Source organism: Xenopus laevis, chromosome 5L, assembly GCF_017654675.1.
Source record: "Xenopus laevis strain J_2021 chromosome 5L, Xenopus_laevis_v10.1, whole genome shotgun sequence".
NCBI lineage: Eukaryota > Metazoa > Chordata > Amphibia > Anura > Pipidae > Xenopus > Xenopus laevis.
The window spans coordinates 140,630,599-140,647,666 of NC_054379.1; the positions used below are offsets into that span (position 1 = coordinate 140,630,599).

Genomic DNA, 17,068 nt, shown 5'->3' on the forward strand with positions numbered 1-17,068 from the left:
AATGTATGCCATTCAAATGAGACTGTACTAAAGGTCCCTTTATTATTGCTCAGCACACTTTTTTTGCTCTAAGACATCCATGTAGACTAATCAAAAAAGGTGGTATAGACAAGGAATTGCAGTAAAACAGAGTTTTGCCCACCAACATTTGATGCAAAACATTCTTGGACTGGTTCTCATGCTGAAATACCATAATAATATAAATAAAGGTATGGGAGTGGGTGCATGGCCACCTTTTGCTAAAGCACTGCGATTGATATATATATCAAATCGCTCCATTTTATCCAAATAATCCAAATTATAAAAATGATTTCCATTTTCTCTGTAATAATTAAACAATAGCTTGTACTTGATCCCAGCTAAGATATAATTAATCCTTATTGGAGGCAAACCCAGCCTATTGGTTTTATTTAATGTTTACATTATTTTCTAGTAGACTTCAGATATGAAGATCCAAATTACGGAAAGATCCATTATCCGGAAAGCCCCAGGTCCCAAGCATTCTGGATAACATGTGCCATGCCTGTACCACTAACAAGATTGTGTAATGGGACAAGCCTGTGATATACTCATACCAAGAACTAATTTGTGCAGCAAATAAGACACTCAGACTGGAAATGGAACAACTTTTGAAGGAATCAGCTAGCAGCAGTACAGAGCCTTCATTTTAATCAGCCAGAAGAGCTCTCCAACATATAATTTTTCATGAAAAAGGTTATACAACTCCTTTAATGTCGTGCAAAGCTTTGATTACGGATTGGCTCCTGAAGACAAGCAAATGGGTTGAAGTTAGATTTGCTTTTAAATGGATTAGGATAATATAGGTTTGCCGACTATTTTAATCTGCACAAAGAAGGGGGAAAAGGAGATTTCCACCCATTTGCCTTTGCTTCCAAGCCAATTAATTATATGCCAGGGCAATTCTATGATGAGAGATGTAATGTACGGTAGGTGTTGTGGGTCATCTCATAAAGAGAGAGAACTCATGTACATCCATAGCAACCTACTCCTCCTGCTAGATACCTCCCTAGTAGCCCGTCTATATGATACTTCCACTTACATTCTCCCTTATTCCCAGAACCTCTTTCTATAGTAATGTTGGACATGTTACTCCTTAACCTCTTCTTTTTGTTGTCCTGGACAATATTCCTTGCTATGTGTCCCATCTCATAATGACCAGGTTCCTCTCCGGTGTGATATTTGCCCTAAACATTAATGTAGAGTTTTTATTCCACAAAATAACAATCGCCAGCACGTCAAGCAAAGTAAATCCTTCGCTCTTTCAGGTTATATTAAAAACAAAAACATTTACAGCCACAGAAGCACTTGAGCCGTTGTGCTATTACTGCATCGATCCACATCACCGATGCACTTGCAATTCTGCGCAAGCTTTTCACGGCATGATGGAAATCTCTGCTTCATTCTTCTGTCGGGTCTGCTTTCATGCACTAATATATCCATATTTCTATAGTGATGTGATTACTCTGAGGATATTGAGTATGTGTCACTCCTGGAATACCATATCTCTGTGGATGCATATTATTGTGCATGCTGTGGGTTGGATGTGGCCCCAGTAGCATTTAATAGTACAATGAACCTGCCTTATACAGTAAATGATAATATTTTCATTCTTCTACAAAGAATTAAAGTTCGGACACGAGTTGATGCTGTATTTTAGCATGTTGTGGGCCAGTAATCCATTTTGCCTTGATTCTATTAAAGTGATGATCTCATACAATGAAGTATTTGCACAGATGCTGTAGGATATTCTGTTCTCAGGGCCATTATTTCTTATACTTATCAATATCACTATCAACAAGTCACTTTAATGTCATATGCATGTAATTCTGTTCTCCAAAACCATTGAAAACAAATTCTATTCTTATTGATATATAGCTCTTAAATGTGCTAAGTAGTTTTAGACATCTTGCTCTGATTCAGTTTTCTTGTAGGATGTGTGAGGCTTCCCACCTGTAAATGTGAGGCTGTAGGAGGATCAGCTTGGCTTTGGCATGTAAGCACTCGTGAGCCCAGGGTTAAGAGGTCAGCACAAATGAAGTGTTTAAAAGAGCAACCTTTGCTTCCAGAACGGTCTCCAGACCACTGAACAGTAATGAATTGCAGAGCACCTGGTGGTAGAGCAATGCAGATTATTGACTGCCAATGAACTGCAGAGCAGTCAATGTCGGTTCATTGCAATGTCAATGCCTCGAGAGCCTAGGCATCAAATAGAACCGAGCGCAAATGTCCCGAAGAGCATTATATGGCCAAGTAATTGCACAAATTAAGAGCCAATGGGAGACAAGAATGGAGTGGCTGTGTGTTGATGAGTATTGAACATACATTTGGCATTCTTAGCTCTGATCTATTGCAGAATATTGAGTGCCATTTTATTGCACTGTTGGTGCGTTTAGAGCGAATGCACTGCCGAATATTGGGTGTCAGGTTGTTGCAGAACACCTAATGCTAGAGAACTGCGATTTGCAGAAAATTGCTATTGGCTGTTGAACATCAACATCCATTCCTGGAAAGTCTATGCTTTTTATTTCACTTAGAGCCAACAGACTGCAGTTACAGTAACTGAATGTCTCACATAGTCAATGCAGTGACACACAATGCACTACTACATGATGTTATACTTTTATGCAAAGTTACTAGTGCTGATAGACAATACATATGGTAGCGCTGGATTGGTATGGAAACAGCTTGAGAGAACAATACAAACTCATAAACATGAGCTTGCTGTAAAGACACTTCACTAAAAGAACATACAATGGGGAATGTAATAAAAGGTGCTGTTTTTTTACTGGTCTAGTTACTAATAGCAGCCAATCTGCAGATAACATTTACTGGTCAGCTGTTTGAAGGCTTTGCTATGGGTTATTAGACGTAGGCAAACTTTATTTACTTTATCCCCTTAGTTTCAGTCCATTGTTGACTACTGCATAATGTTGCAACCATCAAGCACCACTGCATTTCAGAGTTTATGGCAGTTTTTAAGATGCTCAAACAAAATGTAGATCATTAACCATGGAAGCCCTTGGTTTAGCTCTTCACGGCCCCCATTGTGTTCCGGCAGATTCGGGCTGTTATGGTGGCCATACACTGAGAGATCCGCTAGTTTGGTAATGTCCTGTCCAATCGACATCTGTCTGACTTTCGGCCAGATATCGATCGGGGAAGCCCATCGGGGGGCCTCATACACGGGCCAATAAGCTGCCGGCAACTTTTATCAGCCTGTGTATGGCCACCTTTAATGAAAATTGACATTAAACAACAGCTGAAGGACACAGGTTGCACAGCCCCTAATATAAATCTTTGGAGTCCCTTCTGTACAATATATATATATCTATATAATAACCCGTTATTCAGAAGACTCTGAATTACAGAAAGGCTGTCTCCCATGGACTCCATTTTATCCACATTTCTAAAATTATTTTCTTTCTCTGAAATAATAAAACAGTACTTTGTACTTGATCCCAACCAAGATATAATTAATCACATGGAAGTGGAACAAGCCTATTGGGCTTATTTAATGTTTGCAGGATTTTCTAGTAGAATTAAGGTATTAAGGTATAAAGATCAAAATTACGGATAGATCCCTTATCAGTAAAATCCCAGGTCCTGAGCATTTCGGCTCCGCACAGGAGCCTTCTATATATATATATATATGCAGGACAGCACCAACTTCCATATAGCTACCTCGTAGCTGCCCTTATGCACGTAAAGTCAAAATATACAAAATGAGAAACAAAAAATAGCACCAAGGGTCTTTGCAAAAAACTTGTATTATGGTATGCACAAATGCATAGATTTTTGCAAAGACCCTTGATGCTGTTTTTTGTTTCTTATTTTATATATATATATATATATATTATATACACACACACACACACACACACACACTAAACCCATGGATTGTTTGTACTACGGGTTAATAGGCCTGGAGAAAACTGTGCTCCTTTTATTATATTACATCCAATATTTAACACAACACTGAATTTGATGCTTTTTCTTGAGTCATTGCATTGAAAGACAATAGGGGAATGACCTTATCTGTCCCTGCAGTGCTCTGCAGGGTGTGCATAATATGCCAACCACCAACTCTTCATTCCAAGAGCCCTGGCTGTGCTGCCCACACACTGGGATCCCACTCACTGTGTAATGGAACTCATTTATTCCAATAAGTTACTATGCAGCCACAGCTGCATTATACATTCTAGTTGGTCAGGACAAGCAGGACCTCTGTATGAGTATTGTACATTGAGGAAAACTGAGCATCAGAGCACTTTGGATTCATGGCACTGAGCAGCACATTAAAGAATCCTGGCCAGCAGTGTCTGATAGAATAATGCATTAAGTGCAGGACAGAGCTGAATGTTTAGGCCAGTGCGTTGTAGGGAGCCGGTTGTTAGGTAGCAGTTGGCAGCTCAGAATGGAGCAGCGCTTACTGCTGTTCAGATGTAGGGAAAGCAGCTAGTCTTTTACAATGAAACACATTTATTATCTTGCCGAATGCTCCCCCCTGACCTCGTTCCACAGCATTGTGCAATTATCTGAGAGAAGAATTTACAAATTTGCTGTCTCGTGTTGCGCTACCTCCACCCCTTCACTTTCCATCCCGAAAGGTTACGCTGCTGCTTTCATGTAATATTAACAATATTATTATTACTTGGGGAGGTGGAGGAGCACATTTCAGCTTAACCCTGATGGCACTGGAAAGGCCACAGAAGTTTTAATGAGAACATAAGCACAAAATGCCTTATACCTGCCACAGAAACGCCTACTGTCTGCCGGTTGGAGATGATCGCTGCCTTCAGGCAGTCAGGGCGGATATATTCCTGTTTATTTCATGTCTCTGATTTAAAACAGACATTAATAAGCAACTGGCTCAAATCTTGACCGTTAAAGAGGTAATGCCAGCTGCCAACATGCACTTTACCCAATCTGATCAGCACATTTTGCCCCCGGTGTGGATCTGGAGTTTTGTATGGAAATCTCACAAAGGGGTATAACATTGGTGCAATGAAGCCAGCGAACCTCCATTGTTAAAGAACAACAATTCATGGCAGATGTGTCCATGTACTGTTCATTCCCATACATTAAACACCGTATAACCAATCTGCTCATTGTGCTCAAGGTCCAGATTATTAGATCACAGGGGCCCCTTCCAGGCTATAAAATGCTTGTGCTTATCAATGGAGTGATGGAAAGCTGAAATTTGTTTGAATTCAAAACTACCTGGGGCAAATTTATTTAGGGGCGAATTTTCGCTTCAGGAATCTTAGGCATACTTCTCACAACTTAGTCAGACTTTATTTTGCACTTTGATATATTTGGGAAGTATCGTTTGTTTGCCCGAGCAAAAATTCACCTGGTGAAGTGGAGCAAAACTTCATTAGCACTGAGCTTTTTGGCTAGCGAATTGTCCTCATTGCCTTTTAGTAAATTGGTGATGTCCTTGTGAATTGTGTTTTTGCCATTTTTTTGCTTGAACTAATTGCCTGCTATGTTGGAACCTTTATTTTAAGTAGCTCTGAAATCATAACCAGTAAGGCTAATGCCAAAATGCATACTCCCACATTTCCCCACTGAACCCAGACTGACATAGTGGTTCTTTTTAGAGCTATATATATCACTATTTGTTTAAAAATTTTCCAGTGCCGTAATCTAGAACTAACAATCTACAGTTAGCTTTGGGTGAACTTCAGCTGTTTTTTGGGTGCTATGTTTTACTGTATTGGAGCAAATCAGCACATTGATTAATAAGCCTGCTGTCCTTGGTGCTGAACATAGGAAAAATACATATAACATATAATATCCCATCTGGCTCACCAATATTAAGTGTTGCAATGAATAGAGAACCACATCTGCCTTGTGTGCTAGATGCACATATATATAACGTTTCACGAAAATTCCATTTCTCATTGAAAACCTTCAGGTATTGGTTATAGAGGAACCATCGGGTGCTGAAGTCACCACTGTGTGAACTCTGCTGTTTTAGAACAGTACATTTTAGTGGCAGTTGTTCCTCTTTCTGTTGCTTAATTTAGGATGTAGATGGTCATAATGAGATGGGCAAGTCTGCTCTTCTAAGCACAATGGCACTTCCAACTGGTTTGTAGTGAGTAGACTGGTAGGTAGATACATGGTCACATGTCACAGATGGGGTCAGGAACGCAAGGTCAGCAAGGTCTTTAAAATGGCAAGATTGGAACATGCTGGAGTTGAGAGCTGACATGGGTGATAGGCAAGGGGCGGTAAGCAGGAAAAATACTATGGTCTAGAAATGTAAAAATTAAAAGGAGTACCAAAGAATACTGTGACTTAACAAACACATTACAAGTACATTAGAGGACATTATAGACAAATAGCAGGGGACCTTTTTTACCCATAAAGTGGATCACGATACCAGAGGCCTCCCCTTTAGACTAGAAGAAAAGAACTTTCATTTGAAGCAACGTAGGGGGTTCTTCACAGTCAGGACAGTGAGGTTGTGGAATGCACTGCCGGGTGATGTTGTGATGCTGATTCAGTTAATGCCTTTAAGAATGGCTTGGATGGTTTTTTGGACAGACATAATATCAAAGGCTATTGTGATACTAAACTCTATAATTAGTATAGATATGGGTACATAGAATTGAATTAAAAGTAGGGAGGAGGGTGTGTATGGATGCTGGGTTTTCATTTGGAGGATTTGAACTTGATGGACTTTGTCTTTTTTCAACCCAATTTAACTATGTAACTATGTAACTATGTAACTATGTAACACAACAAGGGGATCTCACAGGCACCTGTGATTAAACAAATGCCATAGTCAGTATCTATTGATGGAGCCAGCATAGAGAGGGTGATTATCCTCTTCAATTCATGGCAGCCTTATAGTGGGCCAGGAGAAAAGGGAATGAAGTTACTTTGAACAATGAAATACTAACCATCTTATAAGCTTTAGAATCCCTCCTTTGCCTGCATTGCGCTCCAGTCAGTGTCCTCATTCATCACAAAGAATTGCCCTGTTGGCTCCACTAGCTGCTTCTTTCCCCATAAACATCAACCATAATGGCGTTCGCTTTGTCTCAGGTTGTACGAAGTCATTTTGGTGCTTGATAAATAATAAACAGGCAATGTAGATCTCCTCTGCCGACTTTGCAATTTACTTGGTGTGAGACACAGCAAAAAGCTTTATTTTTATTTTTATAAAGAACCTAGATTGAGAAGTATGGAAAGTGTGAGAAATTGCTGCAATCCACAAGGCATCAACACTTTTAGGTGAGGGCTTTTAGATTTGTATATATATTTGTGTCTATGTATTTCCCTGGTGCATTCCATCTACCCGATAACAAGCTGCTCAGGGCGGTTACTGTTATGTGATCAATCAAATTAGCCTGATGTCTCTGTAAGTCCTCCATAAATTTAACTTTTCTCAATAAACCGGCCTGACAGTGTTCCAGTAGGATGTGCTGATTATAGCCACGCAGCACACACAAACACCCAATAAAAGTGTAACCGCAATTTATGTCCTTGTTCTTTGCCGTTATTGATCTTGATTTGAGAAGCTCCCTCAAAACCCGTCTCCTCAGACTCACTGACTTACAGGCTTCCCACCACTTTGCCTGTGGAAGTTTTTACTTTAGGTGATAAAAATTGTACCTGTGAACGTTTTGAGGATTATATTTCAGCTGTCTCAGCTCCCCCACCCTCTGTGCTGCTAACCTCATCTGTCTTGTGCTGCTCATGAGCCCAGTCGTCTTAGTGAAGCCCCTGAAGGCAAGTTCTGCAGAACATTCGTGTGGGTATATTCAATGGTGAATTGGTTGAAACTTTAAAAATAAAAATGTAATTCTTTTGACAAATGGAGTAATGGAGGTTTGGCTGTGAATGCAAAGATTATTAGAAGTCACAGAGCAGATGTCTTGCCAGGGGTCCCAGAGACATCCCTCTTCTTGCCCCATTCCCGTGCCCTAAATTGCGTGTAAAAGTGGCCCAGTCCTTACCGTTGCCCTATGTCAAGCAGTAAGAACAGGGATGCATTGTTCCCTACACCATTGTATTCTGCAACTCTAGCCAGATGTATTATTCAGCACAATATGCACAGCACACCCCAATAACCAATGCTAGTGTTCTTTAAATTAGTTCTATCATTATTAATATTATCACTTTCCACCAACGGAATAATTGCAGCATAAATTTCATTATTGAACAAATGGCGCAGACCACAAGTTTCCCAGTTTGCTGGGGGGTTGTAAACCCACCCAAATTCTGAAAAATGTCCACCTACAATATAAAATAGTTATTAAAACTAGTACATAAAACAAACATTGGATCTCAAAGCTCCAACATATGTGGGCACCTTGAAAATAAATACTGTGGGGTACATACTGATAACAGCAAATACATTAATGTTATATAAAGTGCACTATATAATGTAATGTAATTAAACGCACAATGTTTGCTTCCCTATTAGCCCTAATCAGTTAAAATCTAGACACTGACCGGTGTTGAGCCTTTTTTCAATAGACTTTGCATTCTTCTAGTACTGATACTCTTTATTCTGGTAGTTACCGCTTTATCTAAATCTTGACCCCAGTGGCTTTACTGTGGCCCACAGCACAGCAAATTCAATTTAGGGCCCCAAAGTATTGGTAAGTTGACCTATTATACAATATTTTAGAATTGAGCATTAATTAGAGGCTAAATGGGCCCCCTACACTCCTGCCCCCCCCCCCCACATGAGGTCATTTCCTGTTTGGGGTTTTAAATAACTGTTAATATCCTTTGTGTACTATGCCTATGACGACGTATCATGTATACGAAACTCGTCAGGATTTCGGATGTTTTTAAACTGTTAAAATAAAGCTCATATTTTATCTATTGAGTGGCTTCTGGAAGTTCTTGCCAAACTTTTGGATTCTGATTTCACTCTCTGCTACGGGTTCGGGGCAATGCACGCGGACCACTCGTCAAATTTGGTGAGTGCGCTTTTTACCTAGTTGGTATACATGCTCTGTTGAAGTGTTTGGGAACCTCATAACATGGGGCATGGGGTATACACACCCAGGCCAGTCAAGAAAGAGGGTGAGCTGTTTGCACTATATTTGGAATTTTAGGAGCTACTATATTGTTTATATTTAGATTACTGATTAATTTAAATAGCTCTCTAGGATATTTAATCTAAAACATGAACAATGCTGTATACAAATTTATTTTTAGGGCAGAGACAGACGAGAAGTTTTGGGGAGATTTAGTCGCCCTGTGACAAATTGCCTCTTCTTCAGGCTACTTATGTCCCTGAACTGCCTCCCCACCGGCTAGAATCGAAATCGCCGGCGGGATGGCCCTCAGAGAGCTTTGTTTTCCAGCTCAAGAAGAGGCGACTAATCTCCTCAAATCTCCACGTGTGTCTCTGCCCTTATATACACCCCTGCTTGACCCATATTTGTCCTTTCCTACTTTACATCCGAACTGTAAAAATGGAATTTTGATTTAAAACATAAATGACGTTTTTCTTCAGTGATGAGATTTTGGTCTAATCTTTCAGATATTAAAGCAAGAAAACAGGCAAGGCTGACCTCAAATCCTTGAGATTTACAGACAATCAGCTAGTTAAGTCCACTTTAGCCCTGTAGCTGTGACTTCCACCAGTCTGATCTCAGTGTACAAGGGGTTTCTGGGAGAAGAGTGTAGGGCTGGAGTGCAGAAGGTCTGCCATCGGAAAAAATACAGATAAGATCTCTCAAGAGAAGAGAAAGAAATATAAAATGTTAACGTGCGTGGCCTCTCAAACGGCAGGGATGCGGCTCTGTAGTACACGGTAACTGTGGAAACAGATTCTAGAGTCGCTTACAAAGTGTCTGCTATAACATGTTTAAATGGTACTCAAACGCTATAACTCTGTTAACCCTTGATGGTCTCTAATGTGCAGGGTCACCTTGAACTTACATTCTCATGTGTGTTTATGTGGTTGGGATATTATTATTATTTTTATCATTGCTGATATGCATCACTTATTGCGGTAGTTGGAATCATCCTGAGAAGTCCCCATATCTCCAGTATTGTGGGTTTCTATTAGCACTTTTACTTGCACATTAAGTCATTTTAACAGAGTTGAACTGGTATTGTCTGTGAATGGTAATATCATTGCAGTCTCAATATTATATTTTTAAAGTGCATACACTGTGAATGCTCAGCATGGCTCTAGAGTGGCTAGATAATATGTTTCTTAGTACAGAAATGTCATGAAAAGATAAAATATTCCACATGAGACCAAAAGCCAAGAAGGAATAAGAAGGTCTATGGCATACCATAAGACATGGGTCCCCAACCTTGAACAAAAGCATGAACAAAAGTTCCCGGGGGGGGACAAATAAGGGCTGTTATTGGCCATATGGTAGCCCTATGTGGACTGAAGGCTCTGTTTGGCAGTACACCTAGTTTTTATGCAACTTAATCATGCCTCCAATCCAGGAATTCGAAAATAAACACCTGCTTTGAGGCCACTGGGAGCACAATTAAAGGGGGTGGAGAACAACATGTGATTTGGATTGGTGATCCCTGCCTTAATGCTTGATTGATGGAAAGGGATGTCAAGATGTGTCAAGATGCTAGAAAATGGATTTATTTATTTCTTTATCACTATTGGTGTTCCACAAAATGCCAAAGCTGGCAACAAGTCTTGCCCTTCCATGACTTTTTCCATTCATCCATCCATCTAGCAGAACCCACCTTTTCAGTTCAACAAGTATAGATGGCACAGATTGGGGTCCTTACATTATTTCAGATCATTTTGTGCAAAGTTTGGGGGGATGGGTTCTAGGTTGGTTACGATAGGCCATAGACCAAGGTAGCATCTAGTTACCCCATGGGTTTTTAAAAGTCCCCCTTTTACACTTATTTTCTTTTCTTCACTCCTCCTCTTCTCCTCTGTATTGGTCTGATGTTCTGAGATGGGAAACATGGGAATAAACATCGAGAAGACCTTGTGTAGCAAAGCTATATTCTAAGAGACTGTATAAATAAAAGTAAGGTAGCCTCAATTATACATGTATGTATGTCACACATGGATAACTGTTACTCAAAAAACAGACCTGTGCAGTTTTGGGAGTTGATTGCACGTGCCATAACCTACGTCTTGATGTCTCTTCTTACCATGAGCCTGATAGAATTAAAACATAGACCATTAATAATGCTGATGCATCCATGTAATCCTGGAGTTATATAATGTATACATGGATTGTTTTTATAAGACAAGATAAAAAATACTAACATTTTTGTCACCTCCCCTCCTCCCTTAAGACTTAATAAGCCGAATACAATTGTAGGTTTCACTGAAATGTTTTATTTTGTCTTATAGGTGTTCCCTCTGGTCCGCGCAATGTGATCTCCATAGTCAATGAGACAGCCATCACTTTAGAGTGGCACCCTCCACGGGAAACAGGAGGAAGAGATGATGTCATCTACAACATTATCTGCAAGAAGTGCCAGTCTGATCGGCGCGGCTGTTCTCGCTGTGATGACAACGTTGACTTTGTTCCACGGCAGATGGGTTTGACTGATACCCGAGTCTTTATCAGCAATTTGTGGGCTCACACTCCCTACACCTTTGAAATCCATTCAGTTAATGGAGTGACAAACAAAAGCCCTTTTCCACCCCAGCATGTATCTGTTAATATCACTACCAACCAAGCAGGTGAGTTCTAGATCCTGCTATCCCACAGTTACTATAGGCACCATCTCTCCCTACTATACCTGCTATCCCACAGTCACACTCCCTTCCCAGAGACTATTATCCACTGTTACTATAGGCACCATCTCTCCCTACTATACCTGCTATCCCACAGTCACACTCCCTTCCCAGAGACTATTATCCACTGTTACTATAGGCACCATCTCTCCCTACTATACCTGCTATCCCACAGTCACACTCCCTTCCCAGAGACTATTATCCACTGTTACTATAGGCACCATCTCTCCCTACTATACCTGCTATCTCACAGTCACAGTCCCTTCCCAGAGACTATTATCCCACTGTTACTATAGGCACCATCTCTCCCTACTATACCTGCTATCCCACAGTCACACTCCCTTCCCAGAGACTATTATGCCACTGTTACTATAGGCACCATCTCTCCCTACTATACCTGCTATCCCACAGTCACACTCCCTTCCCTGAGACTATTATTCCACCACTACTATTGGCACTATCTCTCCCTACTATACCTGCTACATTTATCTCTCCCTACTATACCTGCTACATTTACCCCAGTAACTTACTGCCATTGTTGAGATGTTTGATATTATTATTTCAGTAGACTGGCAAAATCTTTCTGATACTTGTTTTGTTATGGGTTACTTGGCCAGGACAGACCTTATACGTATAACTCCATTACATCCTTTATAGTAAGATGTAATACTAATGACATTGTTGTGTATTATCAGAAACATATTGTTGTGTCCCTTCAATTGTATTGATTTTGCTAAGTATCATTTGGATCAGCTCTGGCACTACCCCTCCTCCATTCTCTACATTCCAAACTCCTTCTACTTCTTTATTATATACCATCCCTCAACCCATATGTTTCACTCCAACATCCATCCACATTACCTTAAACTGTGTCTTTTCCCCATATTTCTGTTTGCCACATACATAACTACTTTCAATATCCATTAATGCACATGCGTTCATCATACCTATTTCAGCTGTCTTGGCACAGCTATAGATCTGCATTTACTTTGAAGTCGTACACACTGATTGTTCATTCTGAACCCATTTATTTATTAAATGTCAGGGCTTCTCTGTCGTCTAATTCACCTTGTATCACCTATTATTCTTCTAACCAGACGTAATGACTCAGCCTGCTCATACTTAAAACAAATCAGATTTATGAAGGCCCTTTAATTAAAACATTGATTTTTTTTCAAACTCATTTCAATTTTTTTTAACTCATTTGTTTTATTCTAAAGATGGAAAATTAGTCTAGATGTATCCTTGATCCTTTTCCCTGTTGTTTATTTGAAAATCATGAGCATTCATCAGAAAACATTCTCAACACAAATGTAAATACACTCAGCAAGTTAGAGTCCATCTAGAAGAGCATTTCTTACTAATAGGGATGCACCAAATCCAGGAATCTGTTCAGGATTCGGCCTTTTTCAGCAGGATTCGTATTCGGCCAAATCCTTCTGCAGGATGAACCAAATCCGAATCCTAATTTACATTTGAAAATTAGTGATGGGGATGGAAATCCTGTGACTTTTTGTCACAAAACAAGGAAAGTAAAAATGTTTCCCCCTGCCCATCCCTAATTTGCATATGCAAATTAGGACTCGATTTGTTTCGGTATTCGGCCGGATCTTTTGCGAAGGATTCGGGGGTTCGGACGAATACAAAATAGTGGTTTTGGTGTATTCCTACTTTCTACACAGGCTGCCAACATATGAGACCTCAGCAGGTGGCAGTTAAAGGGTCTACACAATATGGCCAGAGGTTTAGTGATGGGCGAATCTGACCCATTTCTCTTTGCTGAAAATTCAAAAAAATGCATTGAAGTCTATGGGCGTCAACATTTTTTTTAACTCGCAACAATTTTTTTCACCCTTTGGAGTCTATGGGTGTCATTTTTGCAGCGAAACTTGCCAAAAAATGTTGCTCATTACTTGGCAACAGTAGTAGCAAATTACATATTCCAAACAGGGAAAAGTGATGGTTGTGGGACTCTCCGCTATTAGGTGCTATAACCATGTTCACCTAGTTCCAACTTCCAGTTTTATGTCAAACCCCAAACAAAAGAGATATTCCATGCAGTAGCTGGCTGTACAAGGGAAGAAACATTTTTTGAGTAGAGACCACATTTTGACGTAATATCTGTAAGGTTTAAACATATCAATAAATCATGTCCCCACTGCCATTTAGTACATTTCAATGCACCCTACACAGTTTAGCTGCACCTCACCTCGGTTGTGTCCGCTTAAAAATCTTGGATGCCCTTTAGAAAGTAGCGGCACCTATCACTGATGCCAGCATACAGCGCCTCCTGGATTCCTGCTACATTATCCATGCTAATCATGCAACAGTGCCAAAGCTATGAAGCCTGCAATTAACAAAACAGCAATCAAGTTAAGTGCTTAATTTCAGGAAATTAACATCCTCCTCCAAAAGGATGGGAATAGAAAACAAAAAAGGCGGATTAGAGAAGCGGTGGGTAAACAGAAGAACGTCAGCTTTCTGCCTTCTATGTGTACTTGAGATAGAGGCTCGGCATCGGGGAGGTAAACAGAGCTGACCTCAAAAAATGAAGCATTATGCAAAACTGGGTGGAATAAGATGAGAGAGAAGAGGATTCTTTTGGCTAGTAGATGCGGCTGCTGGAAAGAGTCAGTTAGCTTGTTTTAGAGCAGATTAACAGTCCCTCATGCTTCATGCAGAATGAAGTATATAAACTGTTTAAATAAAAAAAGAGGCATAGACAAATTAAAAGGTCTCATTTATGTTCCTGGCAAGCAGCAGGGCTCAAATAATGAATGAATTGTTGCTTTTCCACATCGATTTAGTTTTCCAGCTCTCCCTAATTCTCAGGGACAATCTTTATTTTTCATTGGCTTGATATGTTTAAGGCCCAGGGCAGAACTGCACAGAACTGTTTCACGGTGTCCTGGATAGAATTCTCAGTGTCTACCTTCAGTTATCATTCATGAAATGGGCTGCTTAAAATAACGTTAATCTAATAATGTTACCCATATAAATGACACTTATGGAAAGTTTGGAGCAAGAAGCTTGGTCTGATACCCCAGTAACTAAAATGGTTTAGAGGTAATTTACAACTGCAAGCGCAGTTGCACTCTTGCACTTTTCCCCGCAGTGAGTTGCGCCTTAAACCTCATTTATCAAAGGTACTTGGATCAAAATGCGTTTTCTTTCTACTGTGTGCTCTGAAATGAGCATTACTGCACCTAATGACGCAGGAGAACCCTGGCACTACCTTCTAACCAGGCGGTAGCTCCAAGGTTCCCTTCATGCCCAGCATCAATAGGCACAGTGAACTTGCATCCAAAGAATGAAGCTCAGACACACTCACAAGCCAAACACCAGCAATGATGCATGATTTGCAATGCATCCAATTTGCAACAAAATGTTTATGATGGTTCTTATGGATGTTAAACTGAACATTTCCTGCAGTGACATAGGAGTAAGTGCTGGGTATTAATTGAGAGGTACATGGTGGTTGTTGCACTGACTGATGAAAGGGTAGATGTTGACATTTAAATGAAAGTTCTTCATTTGGTAATGTATGATTACAACGTACATGCCCTGGTATTAAAGGAGAGGTCCAAGGGACTTTTGTAGGCCATACACTTGAAGATCTTCTCGTGTGGCAGGGGATCTTTCCCAATGTGCCCACATTGAGAACCGTATCAGTGATTGGTCCTCTCTCTAATGGGGTGTTTACACCTGTCTGATCGATATATTTTTGGACATATATCGGCTAGGGAAGGCCGCCAGACAACCTCATACAGGGGCCAGTAAGATGCAGTTTCAGTTTGTCAGGAGCTTTTATTGGATGGCCCCAGTATGGCCACCGAAAGTCTCTATCACTAAAATCAATATGGAAAGACACTGGTCCATGAACTAAAGATTGCCAAACACTGATCTGAAGGGTAGGCATACTAATGCTATATATCATTTTATATGATATGAGTAGGCCATCAATGATAGGAAAGAACATCAGGAAAGAGCATCCCTTGCATCATTGGAGTGAGATGGCAGAGCACAAGTAAAGTTTAAAAACAAGCTGAATGTGACACCTTCATTCAGGAGAGGAATTTGTCATTAAGAGGAACATCCAAAGATCAGCAAAGGAATAGAATCCATAAAGGAAAAGCAAACAGAATTTGCTTTATTTGCTGGAGATGTTAAGATAATAAGGTCAAGATAAGGCCAGTTAGGGCCAAAGAAAAAAAAACGGAATTATCAGTGTGTTTGTGTTTATTTTTAAAGAGATGGAATGGTACAGTCAATCCATCAAACCCAGCAAGGGGGATAACAAAGCAGTACCATAAACAGAGTGGAAATGGATACCTCTGTTATGTGATGAGTGTTTGTGTAGCAAACACAGATGAGCTAGTGGGGACATGGTCTGGCATCTATTAACTGTGACATGACAAAGGGCTATGAACCCGGCATTATGTCAGAAGGTAGAGTGATGGCACAAGGCATAACAAGGCCAACAGAAGGTGACAGCCCATCCAAAACAATGCTTTGATTATGATACCAGCACTTACCAGCACTTGTGGATACATCTTATGTTATTTCTATATTGGAGCTGGTAAGAAAACACCCCAGTCACACAGTGATATTGATTCCCCTTCTTTCTCCCTTTTTAACCAGATGGCAGCCCAGCTGAAGCATCTCTTGCAGAGTGGGGGGTTTCCTCATCTCCTTCTTCATCAATCACTAATTATAGAGCAAATATCCTTTCTTTATCGGCATTGTTTACCTTTGTGTCATTTGTATTAAACTAACACTAAAAGTCTGAGGGCGTAGTTTATTTGTCCCACAGAATTCAACAGATGTGAATGTGAAAACATTTCTTATAAGGCTTTACAAATGTTGGAATGATATTAATAAAGGATAATTATAGTATGAAAAGCCTGGGGCAAAACAGACTTTGTGAGGCTCTGTTATTTATATAGGGATTGACTGTCTAACCAATGGCCCTTTTGCTAAAGTTCAATTCCCAGAACCCCTGCCTTTTATTGTTGTAGTTCTATGTAACTGAAGAGGTGTAACCACATATGTTGGGCAGAGAGTTATTCTCACCATTTTACCCAGCTGCTGCCTTCTTGCCCTTCTGTTACCCATCATGCCTTGTGCCTGCTAATCACTCTTCCTGCATACAACTGCTATTGTTATGATTCAGGACAGTCCCTGAATCTTTCACCCCTTAAGTGAGCTCTGCATGGGGTACTGTACAGTATAGTCACAGGACAAAACACGATTTATGATAACACTGTTCTTTGGTAGGCGCTTGCTATGTACCCTGATATTATTATGGCAGATTTACCTTCCTCCCCG

At 40.2% G+C, this 17,068-nt stretch overlaps 1 protein-coding gene across 2 annotated transcripts in view; it reads left to right on the forward strand.

Annotated features, from left to right (window-relative positions):
- Positions 1-17,068, forward strand: part of LOC108717147 (ephrin type-B receptor 1-B-like) — a 186,407-nt gene that overhangs the window by 109,897 nt on the left and 59,442 nt on the right. For both annotated transcript variants that reach the window (XR_005961394.1, XM_018263965.2), the window contains exon 5: positions 11,351-11,686. Coding sequence is in view for 1 of the 2 variants with exons in the window: in XM_018263965.2 (XP_018119454.1) it covers positions 11,351-11,686 (336 nt within the window). In the remaining variant the exon portion in view is untranslated. The remainder of the gene's footprint in view (positions 1-11,350; positions 11,687-17,068) is intronic.